Source organism: Rhinoraja longicauda, chromosome 9, assembly GCF_053455715.1.
Source record: "Rhinoraja longicauda isolate Sanriku21f chromosome 9, sRhiLon1.1, whole genome shotgun sequence".
NCBI classification, from domain to species: Eukaryota; Metazoa; Chordata; class Chondrichthyes; order Rajiformes; family Arhynchobatidae; genus Rhinoraja; species Rhinoraja longicauda.
This window is the reverse complement of record NC_135961.1, coordinates 70359220-70376987: the sequence shown is the minus strand read 5'-3', so window position 1 is coordinate 70376987 and position 17768 is coordinate 70359220. Positions and strand designations below refer to the sequence as shown.

General features: G+C 48.5%; 1 protein-coding gene across 1 annotated transcript in view; it reads left to right on the top strand.

The window, feature by feature from the left end:
* b3gnt2b (UDP-GlcNAc:betaGal beta-1,3-N-acetylglucosaminyltransferase 2b) overlaps positions 1–16656 on the top strand; it is a 40387-nt gene extending 23731 nt beyond the window's left edge. Inside the window, exon 2 of the mRNA XM_078405708.1 lies at positions 14282–16656. Within this exon, the coding sequence (XP_078261834.1) occupies positions 14292–15479 (1188 nt within the window). The 5' untranslated portion in view covers positions 14282–14291 and the 3' untranslated portion in view covers positions 15480–16656. The remainder of the gene's footprint in view (positions 1–14281) is intronic.
* The last annotated feature ends 1112 nt before the right edge of the window (positions 16657–17768 follow it).

The window sequence follows — 17768 nt, the reverse complement described above, 5'->3', positions numbered from 1 at the left end:
TCACAGTGACGGGACGGCGTGAATGCAGCGCCGGAGACCCGGGTTCGATCCCGACTACGGGTGCTGTCTGTACGGAGTTTGTCCGTTCTCCCCGTGACCTGCGTGGGTTTTCTCCGGATGCTCCGGTTTCCTCCCACACTCCAAAGACGTGCAGGTTTGTAGATTCAGGCTTGGTATATATGTAGATTGTCCCTACTGTGTGAGGACTTGTGTTAATATGTGGGGATTGCTGGTCGGCGCGGAGCCGGTGGGCTGAAGGGCCTGTTTCTGCGCTGTATCTCTTAACTAAACTAAACTAAAAGTACATAGTTCCTTGAAAGAGGCGTCACAGGTAGACAGGAGGTCAAGAAGGTTTTAGGTATGCTGGCTTTCATCGGTCAGAGTATGGAGTGCAGTTGTAATGTTCTGTTACAGTTGGACAAGATGTTAGTGAGGCCGCACTTGGAGTATCGTGTTCAGCTTGGTCACCCTGCTACAGCAAGATGGTGTTAAGCTAGAAAAAGTGCAGAGAAGATTTATGATGGTGTTGCCAGGACTCAAGGGCCTGAGCTACAGGGAGAGGTTGAGCAGGGTGGGACTTTATTCCTTGGAGTGCAGGAGACTGGGGGATGGTCTTGTGGAGGTGTACAAGATTATGAGGGGATAGATAGAGTTGAATGCAGGGGATGCAGGAACTATTGAGCAGAGGTTTAAGGCAAGGATTTAATAGGAACCTCAGGGGCAACATTGGGTAGTTGTTATGTGAAATGTGCTGCAAGAGGAGGTAGTTAAGGCAGGTGCGAAAACAGCATTTAAAAAATATTTGGAGAGGTACATGGACAGGAAGGGTTTAGAGGGGTATATGGGTCAAACGCGAGAGGTGGGAGCAGCTTACAGGAGCAGCTTGATTGTTCCTGTGCGGAATGACTGAATCTGTTTGTACCAACGGCATAGTTGTTCATGTAGTGTTTTACAGGGAGCTTGTGGTGCCTTGTGCAAAGTAGTCTTCACCCAGAACTTGGGGGGTGCATTGCAGCAGGGCATGGCAGCCGCGCATGGCAGCCGCGCATTGTAGCCATGCATTGCAGCCGGGCATTGTAGCCATGCATTGCCTGAGGTGGTTCTGAATTGTTGTCTTGCAGTTTGCATGAAGTGAAGTTTGATCTGGATTGTAACGTTGGTTCATTCTACTGCACGTCCTGACAAAAGCCATTGCACTAAAGGAGGTCTTGGCTTGTATCAATATTCCTGATTATATGTATTTCGGAAACTTCCTGGGTCGATTCAGTAATCTGTCTCCAGAATCACTGGCCACCGCCACACAGTTCCCTCCCCACCCATTCCCCTCGCCCATTTATCTGCAAACTCCTGTCAGCATCTGGTGACACCCAGCAACATTGCCCTGTGAGATTCAGGACTTCCCCTCAACCAGTTCTGGGTGAGAGAGTTTGTGGAAATTGAAACTTAGAGTGTTGTCGTCATTCAGCACAGAAACAGGCCCTTCGACCCAACTTATCTGCAATGTAATTATTTTTAAATTGCATTCTGATGTTGAATTTATGAATGAACTGGGAAGTGTTTTGAGATTCCAGATAATTCTATGAGTCGAGGCGATTGGTGTGGAGACAGAAGTGAGATAATTAAATGGAACTGACCCACGAGAGGTATTCATGGGAACAATTGGAGGAAAGACGAGGTGCTGAGAGCTCTCTTATACCTGCATTAAGGAGGCAATTAAACACACCTGAGCAATTACAAACACCTGTGAAGCCATGTGTCCCAAACATTACGGTGCCCTGAAATGGGGGGACTATGTATAAACACAGCTGTAATTTCTACATGGTGAAACCAAGTTGTATAAAAATAGCCTTTAATAAAATCTGACAATGGCTGTTTCAGTCAAGTGACTGCAGGAAAAACAGGAGAACGAGTAAAGATGTGGGAGAAAATTTAAAGACAAGAGCTTGGTTCTTCGATCTGAAGAGGGGTCCCAACCCAGAACCTCGCCTTCCATTCCCTCCACGGAAGCTGACTGACCTGCTGAGTTTGTGTTTGTTCAAGGTTCCATAAATCTTCAAAGCTTGGTTCTTGACGCTTGGCCATTTCCAGCAGTTTTATCAGTGCCATTCCCAATGTTGTTTGTACATTTGTCTGTGTTCAGTGATACTGTTGCTGCCAAATCTTGCTCCGTACAGTTGGCTCACTGCCACGTCTCAAACAGTGAGGAGCAGGTTTGTGACCAGATTGATCCCTGGGATGGCGGGACTTACATATGAGGAAAGACTGGATAGACTGGGCTTGTACTCGCTGGAATTTAGAAGACTGAGGGGGGATCTTATAGAAACATATAAAATTCTTAAGGGGTTGGAGAGGCTAGATGCGGGAAGATTGTTCCCGATGTTGGGGGAGTCCAGAACCAGGGGTCACAGCTTAAGGATAAGGGGGAGGTCTTTTAGGACCGAGATGAGAAAACATTTCTTCACACAGAGAGTGGTGAGTCTGTGGAATTCTCTGCCACAGAAGGTAGTTGAGGCCAGTTCATTGGCTATATTTAAGAGGGAGTTAGATTTGGCCCTTTTTGCTAAAGGGATCAGGGGGTATGGAGAGAAGGCAGGTACAGGCTACTGAGCTGGATGATCAGCCATGATCATATTGAATGGCGGTGCAGGCTCGAAGGGCCTGCACCTATTTTCTATGTTTCTATGTATTGTACCTGGAGAGACTAGTCAGTGTTGTCATTGCCCCAAGCATCTCCACCATTACCTGTGTGTAAGGAATCTGAAGGCAACTATTTACTGTTGCAACACTTCCCTGTGTGAGAGTGCTCCAATTACACTTTAGACACCTGCCCTGACTGATTAATTCCACTGTTAAACACTGACTCCCACCAACAACGGGGTAAGCTCATTGTAAAAGTAAAGCAGCAACTTGCCCAGACCCCTGGCACTGGTGAGAGTCACATCCATTGGGGTGGATACATCTGCTGCCTGGTCAGAGTGTGGCTGTGCTCTCACGGGCTGGGTTTATTGTCACGTGTACCGAGGTACAGTGAAAAGCTTTTGTTGCGTGCCAACCAGTCAGCGGCAAGATTATACATGATTGCATCGAGCCGTCCACAGTGTACAGATGCATGATAAAGGGAGTAAAGTTTAGTGCAAGGCAAAGCCTGCCTGGGCCATCAAAGCTTGCAAACCCCCCTGACAATGTTCTTGCATCTCCTCGTTATAGTGAGTGCAATGTACTGTCCAGCCTCGTGCTTTGGAGATCATTGCCTGCCCTCGCCTTCAGTTGCCTGTTTAGTCTCCTCCTCACTGCCACTGCAAACTCTCTGCTGCCGGCTGTTTACAGGGACCTGGTGACAAATGACCTGTGTTGTGCTGCAGCCTCTGGGCTCAGCCTCGGTCTGCAGTTTCACACAACCCGCCTTTCCTGATTTGATCAGAACCGGGCGAACTGACTCAGAAACGCCACAGGCATTGGCTGTTCACAGCGCGGGGGGGGGGGGTTAGAGGTGAGAGGGTGGCAGGTTAGAGGTGAGAGGGTGGCAGGTTAGAGGTGAGAGGGCGGCAGGTTAGAGGTGAGAGGGTGTCAGGGTATGGGGGAGGTCGAGTCGGGGTTGGCAGGTCACGTTGGTGCCTTCCACAGTGGCGACGTTGACTGGGGCCGCAGCTTTGCGAGAAGGCATCTCTCTGTTTGTCCCTGGAGGTCCTGTTCTACCAGCTGATCTTGTGTGTGTTGGTGTTATGACCGACACCAAGATTCAGGGAAACTCTGCTATTCGGTGGGCATGTGAGACTTGTACAAGGAACCCCTGCCCCACAGCTGGTGAGCCCCTGCCTGTGTGGGGTTCCCCACCCTGTTGTGGCATTCCCTGCCCTGCCCTGTGTGGTGTGTCCCTGCCCTGTGTGGCATTCCCTGCCCTGCCCTGCTGACATGTCCCTGCTGACATGTCCCTGCCCTGTGCCACAGTGGGGGGGTGGGGTGCCACAGTGGGGGGGTGGGGTGCCACGGGGGGGGGGGGGAGGTGCCACAGTGGGGCGGGGGAGGTGCCACAAGGGGGGGGGGAGGTGCCACAGTGGGGGGCGGGGGAGGTGCCACGGGGGCGGGGGAGGTGCCACAGTGGGGGGCACAAGGGGGGGTGAGGTGCCACAAGGGGGGGAGGTGCCACAATGGGGGGGGCGGGGGGAGGTGCCACAGTGGGGGGGGCACGGGGGGGGGGGGGAGGTGCCACAGGGGGGGGCGGGGGAGGTGCCACAAGGGGGGGGGGAGGATGCCACAGTGGGGGGGCGGGGGAGGTGCCACAGTGGGGGGCGGGGGAGGTGCCACAGGGGGGGGGAGGTGCCAACAGTGGGGGGGGGGAGGTGCCACAGTGGGGGGGCACGGGGGGGGGGGGGGAGGTGCCAACAGGGGGGGGGGAGGTGCCACTAGTGGGGCGGGAGGTGCCCACAGTGGGGGGCGGGGGAGGTGCCACAACAGGGGCGGGAGGTGCCACAGGGGGGGAGGTGCCACAAGTGGGGGGGGAGGTGCCACAGTGGGTGGGGAGGGTGCCACAAGGGGGGGGAGGCCACAAGGTGTGAAGGGGGGGGGAGGTGCCACAAGGGGGGGGGGGGGAGGTGCCACAGTGGGGCACGCTGCTGCCTATGCGGTCATGAGATATTCCTCAGACCATCACAAGCTGTGCCAACACACAGAGTGGTGGTGACTTTTGCCAATTGGCTGGCGGGTAAATCCCAAGGTGGTGAAAGTGACCCTGGTTTCAGGCTCTGGTGCGGACCCTCATTGTCAGGGAAGTGGTAGTTTAAGGCTCGTTCAGTGCATGGATGTTGTGTCTCGGAGCTCAGCCCCTGGACCTGCCCACCGCCAACCCTGCCCCTGCCCACCACCAACCCTGCCCCTGCCCCTGGCCCTGCCCCTGCCCACCACCAACCCTGCCCCTGCCCCTGCCCACCACCAACCCTGCCCCTGCCCCTGCCCCTGCCCACCACCAACCCTGCCCCTGCCCCTGCCCACCACCAACCCTGCCCCTGCCCCTGCCCACCACCAACCCTGCCCCTGCCCACCACCAACCCTGCCCCTGCCCCTGCCCACCACCAACCCTGCCCCTGCCCACCACCAACCCTGCCCCTGCCCCTGCCCACCACCAACCCTGCCCCTGCCCACCACCAACCCTGCCTCTGCCCCTGCGTGTTGCAGCTCAGACCCTGGACCTTTCAGGTGACACTGGTTGAACAACCTTTTTCCTGTAAATTTTCTGCACAGTCGCAAGAAACTTGTTAGACATAAGGGGCAGTGTTGCAGCCAGCAGACCTGAGAGCTGGGATGGATGATGATATCCTTGCTTGACGTTGGCCCTCATGGAGATTGTGTCTGCAGTGGACCCAAGCATTGCGGCCAAGGTTTGTATTTCATCAGCCGAGTGATACATCAGCCGAATGGAGAAGAGTTTCAGCCACCAACAGAATCAGGGACAAACGTGTGATAGCCCCATTTAGCTGCTGGTATTTGGTCAGGTGGTCTTGTGTCATGGTTAGTTGGTGTGCATGGTGCATGTAGATGGATGGAGTCCATGTTGTGTTGGGAGACTCCTCTTTGGCTGCTGGGAGGAGACATTGTCAATGGATTTCTTTCCCTGAAGATGATCACATCGACAGTGCCTGACATGATCATCTTTAGAAATGTGATCAATGACATTGTGAACTTGTGAACTTCTTCTCTTCCAAGTTCAGTAATAACTGTCCAGAACTTGAGGTGTTTCATATGACTACTTAATCACACTGCCCCATATTTGCACTTAGCTTGCTGTTTGAAGTACCTGCTTACCACTGTGTCAATGCTGATAACGTTTTTAATCTTTTGTAAGTCTTGTCTCTACTGATTCTAGTTTTTAACGGAAGTATCATTGTGGGACAGGGTGGTGAGAGTGCAGTTTACCCTGTGATGGGATACCACTGTCTGCCTCTCACTAAGTTGCACTCTTATTCTACCTTTTTCTTTATCAATTACTTGCAGCTATTCAGAATGATGAAATGTGCAATTATTGTTTGACAATCTTAGAACTTTTCATAAACATCAGAAGTCGTATCTTTATCTTGTTGGCCAGCCATTTGTACCTTGAAGGATATTTGTTGTAGATTCTGTATTAAATCTTTCCGTGTTTTACCGTCACACAGTCGTTTCCCAGTGATCTGCATCTCAGTCATCTTTATCTTCATGCTTTCTGTAGTTCAGATTTAAGGTCAGTTTTCCGATCGAACAAAATCAACATTCAATCTCTATGACGTTCCAACATATTACGATCGCACTTTTCTAAAGGCACCTTAACTGAAAGATTCGGAATGAAATCCTTCTGGCTGGCCGGTAATTGGTCAATAATTATTTGTTGGTTCCCTAACATACTGATCGGGGACATCTCTAACGTTCCATCCACTTTGTCCTCTCTGCGATTGCTGTTGATCAGGTTTGACCAGCCTGGATGTGGATTCATGTGGATTATTGTCCACCCAGATTGATGTGCTCCCAGACTCTCTGATTTATCTATTGATCTACACAAATACGCTTGCTGATTGTACATACGCTTGCTGATTGTACACCGACAACTTCCATCAGTGTCTTCCCCTCTCTTGCTGTTTTTGGCTCCTCCCAAATGGAATTTTATTTGTGGATTTTCTGGCCCTTCCCCTCATCTTCAGCCACACCAGGGCCACCCTTCCATTTTGTTACCCAGTCCTTCTCTTCACAGATGCTGCCTGACCCCTGAGTTACTCCAGCACTCTGTGAAACGTCACCTATCCATGTTCTCCACAGATGCTGCCTGACCCGCTGAGTTACTCCAGCACTCTGTGAAACGTCACCTATCCATGTTCTCCACAGATGCTGCCTGACCCGCTGAGTTACTCCAGCACTCTGTGTTCACCACCCATCATTTAATATTTTTTTAAACCAACATTTTAATATTTGTTGATCGGGAATTTGGGTTTGGTAAGACTGCGAGTGAATATAATCCTAAGAGCTGACACTTCACTCTTTATTATTTCACTTTCATTCTGAAGTTTTAGTTCCATCACTCCCAGTAAACCATTACACGTTGGTTTCTGATTAAAACAGTTGTGAGCACAAAGGTGAAGTGCAAGTAATGAATAAATGAATAAGTTTATTGGCCAAGTATGCATATACAATGAATGTGCCTTGGTGCTCCGCTCACAAATGACAACACAAACATACAGTTAACAATTAAGAATGAAGCATAAACACATCAAAACAATAAGGATACAACATTACGGTCTAAACATGTGGGTGAAAATAAACCAGAGCAAAAAAGAGACTACAGACTTTGGTTATTGAGTAGAATTATCACTCGTGGAAAGAAGCTGTTTTTATGTCTGGCTGTGGCTGCTTTGACAGTCCGGAGTCGCCTTCCAAAGGGAAGTGCTTCGAAGAGTTTGTGGCCAGGGTGAGAGGGGTCAGAGATGATCTTGCCCGCTCGCTTCCTGGCCCTTGCAGTGTACAGTTCGTCAATGGGGGGAAGGTTGCAGCCAACAACCTTCTCAGCTGTGCGAACGATCCGTTGCAGCCTCCGGATGTCGTGCTTGGTGGCTGAGCCAAACCAGACCATGATGGAGAAGGTGAGGACGGACTCAATGATAGCAGTATAGAATTGGACCATCATTGCCTGTGGCAGATTGTGTTATCTCAGTTGCCGCAGGAAGTACATCCTCTGTTGGGCCTTTTTGACTGTGGAGTCGATGGTGGTCCCCCATTTATGGTCCCTGGAGATGATAGTTCCAAGGAACTTAAATGACTACAGATGTGACTGTGGTGTTGTTGATGTTGAGTGGGGGGAGGGAGGGGGAGTTCTTCGAAAGTCTACAATTAGTTCCACTGTCTTGAGAGCATTGAGCTCCAGGTTGTTGCGATGGCACTAGGATGCCAGCTGTGTCTCTTCCCCTCTGTGGCAGATTCCTCCCCATCCTGGATCAGTCCAATCAGGGTAGTGTCATCCGCAAACTTGAGGAGCTTGACAGAGGAGTCTGTGGAGGTGCAGTCGTTGGTGTAGAGAGAGTAAAGGAGAGGGGAGAGTACACAGCCTTGCGGTGCTCCTATGCTGAGGGTCTGCGGGTCCGAGATGTGCTTTCCCAGCCTCACATGCTGCTTCCTGTCTGTCAGGAAGTTATTGTGTAAATGCCACACCTCTCCTCCCCTTCATAAGCCTTCTATTTTGGCATTTTTGCTGCAATTTTCAGAATTTAAAGCTTTATCTTTGAGGTTTTCGGAGCTGTTAATTGGCGCAACAAATAATTTAATTGGAAATGTTGATATTGCTGTACAAGGTTGTGACAGAATGAACTGAATGGGGATTTTCCGGTTATGATCTGCTGGCAACTTTCCTCAATGGGTTGAAAAGTAATTTAGGATATTTAAATGTAATATTTAATACTGGGCAATCTTTACAGCATGAAGTTACAGGGAACTTGGGGAGGACAATTTTAAGACTGGGTTTAGGGTTAGGGTTAGGGTTAGGCAGATGCACATAGTGCCGTTTGTATTTCAGCGAATTAAAGGACACCTATAATTGTTCTTCCATTAAATCCATTGGACAATTATGGACTTCAATTTTATTTTTAATTTTATTTTTTTCCCCGAGTTTCCATTTTCATTTGTTTTAATTTTCAGAAGATTGTCATTTTCGCACAAATCTAATCTGCAGCAAAATAAAGAATTGGTTGACACGAATGGAGGTGCAGTGGCTCCATCTCACGGACAATAAACCCCCCCTCATGGATAATACCCCCCCTCACGGACAATCCCCCCCCTCACGGACAATCCCCCCCCTCACGGACAATCCCCCCCCTCACGGACAATCCCCCCACTCACGGACAATCCCCCCCCTCACGGACAATACCCCCCCTCATGGGTAATACCCCCCCTCACGGACAATACCCCCCCTCACAGACAATACCCACCCTCACGGACAATACCCCCCCTCACGGACAATACCCCCCCTCATGGGTAATACCCCCCCTCATGGGTAATACCCCCCCTCACGGACAATACCCCCCCTCACGGACAATACCCCCCCTCACGGACAATACCCCCCCTCACGGACAATACCCCCCCTCACGGATAATACCCCCCCTCACGGACAATCCCCCCCCCCCTCACGGACAATCCCCCCCCCACGGACAATCCCCCCCCTCACGGACAATCCCCCCCCTCACGGACAATAACCCCCCTCACGGACAATACCCCCCCTCACGGACAATACCCCCCCTCACGGACAATACCCCCCCTCACGGACAATACCCCCCCTCACGGACAATACCCCCCCTCACGGACAATACCCCCCCCTCACGGACAATACCCCCCCTCACGGACAATACCCCCCCCTCACGGACAATAAACCCCCCTCACGGACAAGTTGTTGCGTTTCTCCCCCCACCCCGTTCATTAGAAAGCCACCCTTGCTTTGTTTGCCCGACCAGAACTAATGACCCTCCGTCCGTCAGGTCCCAGTGGGTACACTGTGCTCTGTGGTTTTTCTGCAGAGCCTCGTGGTGCATTACAATACTCTGTGCTGCAGCCTGTAGGTCAGAACGGTACTTTACTTCCCTCCCTCTCTGTTTATTTGGCATCGAAACAGCAGTAGGGAGGTTGGGGATAGCATCAAGCAGGGATTAGGGATGTGTGCAGCAATGGTACAGCAGTTATCATGGGTGACATTTAATCTACATATAGATTGGCCCATCCAAATTGGTAACAATGCTGAGGAGGAGGATTTCCTGGAATGTATATGGGATGGGTTTTTTAAATAATATATTTTTACAATAATAAATTTTACAATATATAGAGGAACCGACTAGAGGGCAGGCCATCCTAGGCTGAGTATTGTGTAATGAGGAAGGATTAGTTAGCGATCTTGTTGTGCAAGGCCCCTTGGGCAACAGTGATCATAAAATGGTGGAATTCAGCATTAGGATGGAGAGTGACACGGTTAATTCAAAGACTCGGGCCCTGAACTTGAACAAAGGAGACTTTGAAGGTAAGAGTCAGGAATTGGCTAGAATAGACTGGCAAATTATACTTAAAGGGTTGACAGTGGAGATGCAATGGCAAAGATTTAAAGACCGCATGGATGAATTCCAGAAATTGTTCATCCCTGTCTGGCAAAAAATAAAACTGGGAAGGCGGCTCAACCGTGGCTGACGAGGGAAGTCAAGGATCGCGTTAAATCCAAGGAAGAGGCAGATAAATTGGCCATTGGAAGCAGCAAACCAGAAGACTGGGAGAAATTTAGAACTCAACAGAGGAGGACAAAGGAGTTAATTAAGAGAGGGGAAAAAGCACGAAAGAAAGCTTGCGGGGAATATAAAAACTGACTGTAAAAGTTTCTTTAGATATGTAAAAAGGAAAAGATTAGTGAAGACAAATGTAGGTCCCTTACAGTCAGAGACAGGTGGATTTATAATTGCAAACAAGAAAATGGCAGAACAGATAAACGAGTACTTTGTTTCTATCTTCACTAAGGAAGACACAAACAATCTCCCAGAAATACTAGGGGACCGAGGATCTAGTGGGAGGGAGAAACTGAAGGGAATCCACATTAGTCAGGAAATGGTGTTAGGTAAGCTGTTGGGACTGAAGGCTGAAAAATCCCCAGGACCTGATGGTCTGCATCCCAGAGTAGTCAAGGAGGTGGCTCTAGAAATCGTGGATGCTCTGGTGATCATTTTCCAATGTTCTCTCGACTCTGGATCAGTTCCTGTGGACTGGAGAGTAACCCCACTTTTAAAAAAAGGAGGGAGAGAGAAAACAGGGAATTATGGACCAGTTAGCCTTACATCGGTAGTGGGGAAGATGCTGGAGTTGATTATTAAAGATGTTATAGCAGTGCATTTGGAAAGCAGTGACAGGATCGGTCAAAGTCAGCATGGGTTTATGAAGGGGAAATCATGCTTTACTAATCTTCTGGACATTTTTGAGGATGATACAAGTAGGATGGATAAGGGCGAGCCAGTGGATGTGGTATATCTGGACTTTCAAAAAGCCTCTGACAAGGTCCCACACAAGAGATTAGTGGGCAAAATTAGAGCACATGATATTGGGGGTATTGACATGGATAGAGAACTGGAAAGGGACGCTCTCAGTCAGTCAGTAAAGGTCGGGAGAGTAGGAGCAAGGACGACCGTTGGCTGAAATCAAGTAAGTGTTAATTGAAGGTAAAAAGTCAGTTTAAAAAGAGCGCCAAAGTGACGCGAGAAGTTAGTCAGTGAAGCGCACACCCCACGCCCCACGCCCCACGCCCCACGCCCCACGCCCGTCAGGAAGGCAGGAGAGAAGTGAGTAGGTGGATTGGCTGATCAATTAAAGTAGAAGTTTGGTCAATTGGCCAATTAGGCAATTTAGTGACTGATATAAACAAGGCTTGCACAAGGGGTATGGCCCTGTGGAGGGAAGTGCCCTGTGGAGGGAAGTGCGAGTCTTTGTTTGCGAGTCTTTGGCTGCGAGTCTTTGGTGAGGAGGCTGAGGTGAGGAGGCTGAGGTGAGGAGGCTGAGGTGAGGAGGCTGAGGTGAGGAGGCTGAGGTGAGGAGGTTACACTTGTATTTGAGCTTGATTTGTATTTAGACACTAAAGTAATGGCAGACAAGTTGGTGCAGTGTGTTTCCTGCAGGATGTGGGAAGGTAGGGACACCGCTGGAGCTTCTGGGAGCTACACCTGCAAGAACTGTGTCCAGGTGCAGCTCCTGAATGGACGTGTGGCAGAGTTGGAAAGGCAGCTGGATGACCTCAGGGCCATCCGGGAATGCGGGAGTTTCCTGGACAGGACCTACTGTGAGGCTGTCACGCCAAGGGTCCAGGTCGAGCGAAGGTGGGAGACCGTTTCAGGGGGGAGTGAACGTGGACTACAGGAGACCCCAGTGGCTGTGCCTATTGCAAACAGGCACACCCTCTTGGGAACTGTTGGGGCAGAAGACGCTTCCAGTCTGAGCGGCGGACGTGTTGGCAGATCTAATCCAGGCAAGGAGACTCGACCAGGGAGACCGAAGTCAGGAAGAGCCATAGTAGTGGGTGACTCCATTGTCCGAGGTACGGACAGTAGATTCTGTGGCGGCAGGTGGGACTCGAGGATGGTCTGTTGCCTCCCTGGTGCCAGGGTTCAAGACATCACGGAGCGGCTTCAGAACATCCTAGCGAGGGAAGGCGATCAACCGGAAGTAGTTGTGCACGTGGGCACGAACGATGTCGGGAGGAAGAGGAAAGAGATACTGCAACGTGAGTTTAGAGAGTTAGGAAGAAGACTGAGAAGCAGGACGTCGAAGGTGGTTATCTCTGGACTGCTACCTGTACCTCGTGCTGGTGAGGGCAGGAATAGAGAGATCGGGGATATGAATGTATGGCTGAGGGGCTGGTGCAGGGAACAGGGATTTAGATTTCTAGACCACTGGGATCTCTTCAGGGGTAGGGGTGACCTGTACAAAAGGGACGGGTTACACCATAACTGCAGGGGGACCAACGTTCTGGCGGGCAGGTTTGCTAGCGCTACAAGTGTGGCTTTAAACTAAGTAGTGGGGGGGAGGGGTTGACAAATCGGCAATGTGAAGATGGAGTTAAAGGGGAAGCGAATACAGGAGAAATTGCAAAGGACTCTCGAATAAATGGGAAGGGAAGTTCTAGATGGGATAAGAGAGTAAGGTCAGGGCCAATGGTGACCAGTGTGGGAGACAATAGATAATAGGTGCGGGAGGAGGCCATTTGGCCCTTCGAGCCAGCACCACCATTCAATGTGATCATGGCTGATCATTCTCAATCAGTACCCCGTTCCTGCCTTCTCCCCATACCCCCTGACTCCGCTATCCTTAAGAGCTCTATCTAGCTCTCTCTTGAATGTATTCAGGGAACTGGCCTCCACTGCCATCTACGGCAGAGAATTCCACAGATTTACAACTCTCTGACTGAAAAAGTTTTTCCTCGTCTCCGTTCTAAATGACCTACCCTTTATTCTTAAACTGTGGCCCCTGGTTCTGGACTCCCCCACATTGGGAACATGTTTCCTGCCTCTAACGTGTCCAACCCCTTAATAATCTTATATGTTTCGATAAGATCCCCTCGCATTCTTCTAAATTCCAGTGTATAGAAGCCTAGTCGCTCCAGTCTTTCAACATACAACAGTCCCGCCATTCCGGGAATTAACCTAGTAAACCTATGCTGCATGCCCTCAATAGCAAGAATATCCTTCCTCAAATCTGGAGACCAAAACTGCACACAGTACTCCAGGTGTGGTCTCACTAGGGCCCTGTACAACTGCAGAAGGACTGAGATGAGGAAAAACGTTTTCACCCAGAGAGTCGTGAATCTGTGGAATTCTCTGCCACAGAAGACAGTGGAGGTCAATTCACTGGATGTTTTCAAGAGAGAGTTAGATTTAGCTCTTAGGACTAAAGGAATCGGGGATATGGGCAGAAGGCAGGAATGGGGTACTGATTTTAGATGATCAGCCATGATCATATTCAATGGCGGTGCTGGTTGGAACGGCCGAATGGGCTACTCCTGCACCTATTTTCTATGTTTCTCTAACTTGCTCCATTTATAGTGGAGACACAAGAAACTGCAGATGCTGGAACCATGAGCAAATCACAAAGTGTTGGAGGAACTCAATGGGTCAGGCAGCATCTGTGGAGAGAAAAGATGGTCGACATTTCGGGTTGCAACTCTGCATGGAGCAGGGAGTGTCGAGTGGAACTCGTTGTGGAGGGGGGAGAGCCAATATATAGGGGAACGGCTTTAGTTTTGGCCACATACCATGAGAGAATAAATAAAATGATTTATTTAGCCACTGGTATTTTCACCCCCATCATTTTAGTAGCTACTTGATCAAGGACCTGTTGGGCCCAAACCTCTCCTGCATTGGTGCAGCACCCTCTCCTCCCCCCCTACCCTCTCCTCCCCCCTACCCTCTCCTCCCTCCTCTCCCCCTCACCATTTCTCCTCCCCCCACTATCCCCCTCAACCCCCCTTATCCCCCCCTCCCTCTACCCTCCCCCTCCCCCCCTAGGAGATAGTTTTAAACTTTAAAATGTGAATAACTTTAAAAATATCACCGATTTCAATGAAACGTCTCCCATTAGCACCAAAGGGACGACGGTGAGTAAGGTGGGCCTAAAGTTGTTGCGCTATCGGGTACCGTTTGGGCTATAGTTCAGGAACACACAAACAAGAGTTTTAGCATATATATATTTCTAATTGATAAAAGTACATTAAAAAGATCTAATTCCATATGCATTTAGTAAATATCTTCTTGTTTTACAGTTATGAGAAAATGAGTGTTGGGCGTAAGAGGACGAAGCTGGTTGGGATTATGATGATGGTGAACTTCTTCATTTACATCGTGGTGGAGATTTCATGGAGTGATCAGGAAGACAAGAACTCGACTAAAAAACTAATCATTGCAGACGATGGATTTTGGAAATCTGTGGTTCCTATTAAGCCGTACTGGAATCGGGAACAGCACAGACTAGATGAGCTATACAACCCTGTTACTGCGGCCCTGCACAACAGAACTGTGATGGGGAACATAAACATCACAAACATGTATACCTGTGAACCTAATTCACGTTTAAAGGAGGAGATAAGTAACTTTGATACTCTACCCGACCGCTTCAAAGATTTCCTCACTTACCTGCGGTGTCGGAGCTACCCCTTGATCATCGACCAACCTGCCAAATGCCAGAACAGCCCTGTGCTACTGCTGGCCATAAAGTCACTGGAATCCCACTTTGACAGGCGGCAGGCAATACGTCAGTCCTGGGGAAGTGAAACCACAATCAGAAACAAGACCATTGCTCGGATCTTTTTACTGGGCAAGTCGTCTCAAGCAGATGACTTTCCTGACTTATCAGAGATGCTTCAATTTGAGAGTAACCAGCACAAAGACATTCTCCTGTGGGATTATCGAGACACGTTCTTTAATCTAACACTAAAGGAAGTATTGTTTTTAGAATGGGTCAGCAAATCCTGCCCCAATATTCAATACATTTTTAAAGGCGATGATGATGTCTTTGTAAACACGATGCAAATACTTGAATATTTAGATACATTGGATAAGAATAAAGCTAAAGATCTGTTTATTGGTGATGTTATTACAAATGCAGGACCTCATCGAGAGAAGAAGCTGAAGTACTATGTTCCTGAGAGTCTGTTTGAGGGAGTGTACCCTCCTTATGCAGGCGGTGGCGGCTTCCTCTATTCTGGGTACTTGGCAAAGAGACTTCATAATATCTCGTATCAGGTTGCACTCTACCCAATTGATGATGTGTACACTGGAATGTGCCTTAGGAAACTTGGCCTTGCTCCAGAGAAACACAAGGGTTTCAGGACTTTTGATATTCTGCAAAAAGATAGACAAGTTACCTGTGCATATAAAAACTTAATATTAGTCCATAGCAGAAATCCTCAAGAAATGATAAGGATCTGGAACAGGCTGCAAGATCCTGAGTTGAAATGTTAGTCTCGGATCCCACTTCAGGAAATGGTTGTGATAGTTGAGACCAGTTTCCATTGGATGCAGAATGTTTTCTGATTTTGCATAGTTGATGATATCAAGTTGCTAATAAGCTGTGCAAAGTCTGAGGGAGGCTCCAAGGATGCCCACTGCATCCTGGAGAGGCATCATGGGCAAAGGAGTCTATGCTGCTTGGTCACGTTTGACCCTAAACGCCACGTCTCACTGAATTACCGAATGATTTCACGGACTCCAAATGTCCAACATCTCTCTCCAACACAGCCCACTCTACAAAGGATTATTCCTAATCTCTCTCAGAAGGAACCTCAGGAGATGATGTGTAGCCAAGAGCGATTTATTCAGTGCATCAAGCCAAATCAAAGCTGTGGCACAAAGGGATGATAGAATGTTGGCCTGGATGGATCATGAGCAGAATCATATCTCGAAATCCTGTGCAAGCAGATTATGTTAGAGATTCACTCTCGGTTATATTTGATTATGTGCTGTACATCAGGAAGGGGAATATTTCATGTCTTCAAAGAAGAATGTAAATTAATTTTGTTTAATAAATCTAATTTCTGAACAGAAAGTCGATGCTATTTAAATGTTCGCAAACAAAATCCAGAAGTTTTATACAAATTTTGGATTTGCAACAGTTTATTTCCAATCTATTAAAGGTTGCTGGACATTCTCCATAATATGTAAGCATGTGTTTTATGTGAACAAGTGCCTGCCATTTTATTTATTCAGATCGAAGACCAAATTGTTTTTAAAATGAAAAATATATCGTGTATTATTTTGTCTGTAAAACTTGTTACATGTGACGTCTCTAAATAAACAGTTAATATAATCCTTGACATTTTCAACATATAATGAAAGATCCTCCAGAGAGCATTTCTTTAAACTGGAGCGAATGGCGCACTGTCCAGTGATGTACACTGTACATTGTGTTGTGTTGATCATTGTGTACAGTGATGTACACTGTGCTGTGTTGTGTTGAACATTGTACACTGTGCTGTGTTGAACATTGTGTACAGTGATGTACACTGTACACTGTGTTGTGTTGATCATTGTGTACAGTGATGTACACTGTGCTGTGTTGTGTTGAACATTGTTTTACAGTGGCTGCACATTGTGCTGTGTTGAACATTGTGTACAGTGATGTACACTGTACACTGTGTTGTGTTGAACATTGTGTACAGTGGCTGCACACTGTGCTGTGTTGAACATTGTACACTGTGCTGTGTTGAACATTGTGTACAGTGATGTACACTGTACACTGTGTTGTGTTGAACATTGTGTACAGTGGCTGCACAGAGACCAGTTTAATCCTGGACACTCCACCACAGTCAAACAGCACGGAAACACGCCCTTCGGCCCAGCTTGCCCACACCGACCAATATGCCCCATCTACACTAGCCCCACCTGCCTACATTTGTTTCAGTTTAGTTTTGATACGTACAGAGAAAAGCTTTTTGTTGCATGCTAACCAGTCAGCAGAAAGACAATACGTGATTGCAATCAATCCATTTACAGTGTACAGATAAATGATAAGGGAACAACGTTTAGTGCAATCTCCTTCCTGTGCTCCGTCTCATCATTATTTGACATCCGGCCCACATGGGGGTGTCGTCTGCAAATTTGTAAATGGAATTAGATTTGTTAATGGCTGCACAGTGGTGGGTGTACAAGGAGTAAAGAAGGGAGCTGGGAATACATCTTTGTGGAGCACGAGTGTTGAGCATTATCGTGGAGGATGATTTGTCCCCTATCCTCACTGATTGTGATTGGGGTCTGTTGGTCAGGAAGTCAAGGATCCAGTTGCAGAGATGAGTGCTGACGCCAACTCCCACGAGTCTGGTGATAAACTGGGAATGGTATCAAAGGCAGAGCTGTTGTCTATTGGCCCATATCCATCTGTGGATCAGGATGATTTTAATAAGACCACAAAAGAAAGAATTTGCTGAGGAAATTACATAATTAATTCCAGCTTTGTAGAAGTGCAGGAAAATAATTGCAGATGCTGGTACAAATCGAAGGTATCACAAAATGCTGGAGTAATTCAGTGGGTCAGGCAGCATCTGTGGAGAACATGGATAGGTGACGTTTCACAGAGTGCTGGAGTAACTCAGCGGGTCAGGCAGCATCTGTGGAGAACATGGATAGGTGACGTTTCACAGAGTGCTGGAGTAACTCAGCGGGTCAGGCAGCATCTGTGGAGAACATGGATAGGTGATGTTTCACAGAGTGCAGGAGTAACTCAGTGGGTCAGGCAGCATCTAGGAGAGAGGGAAT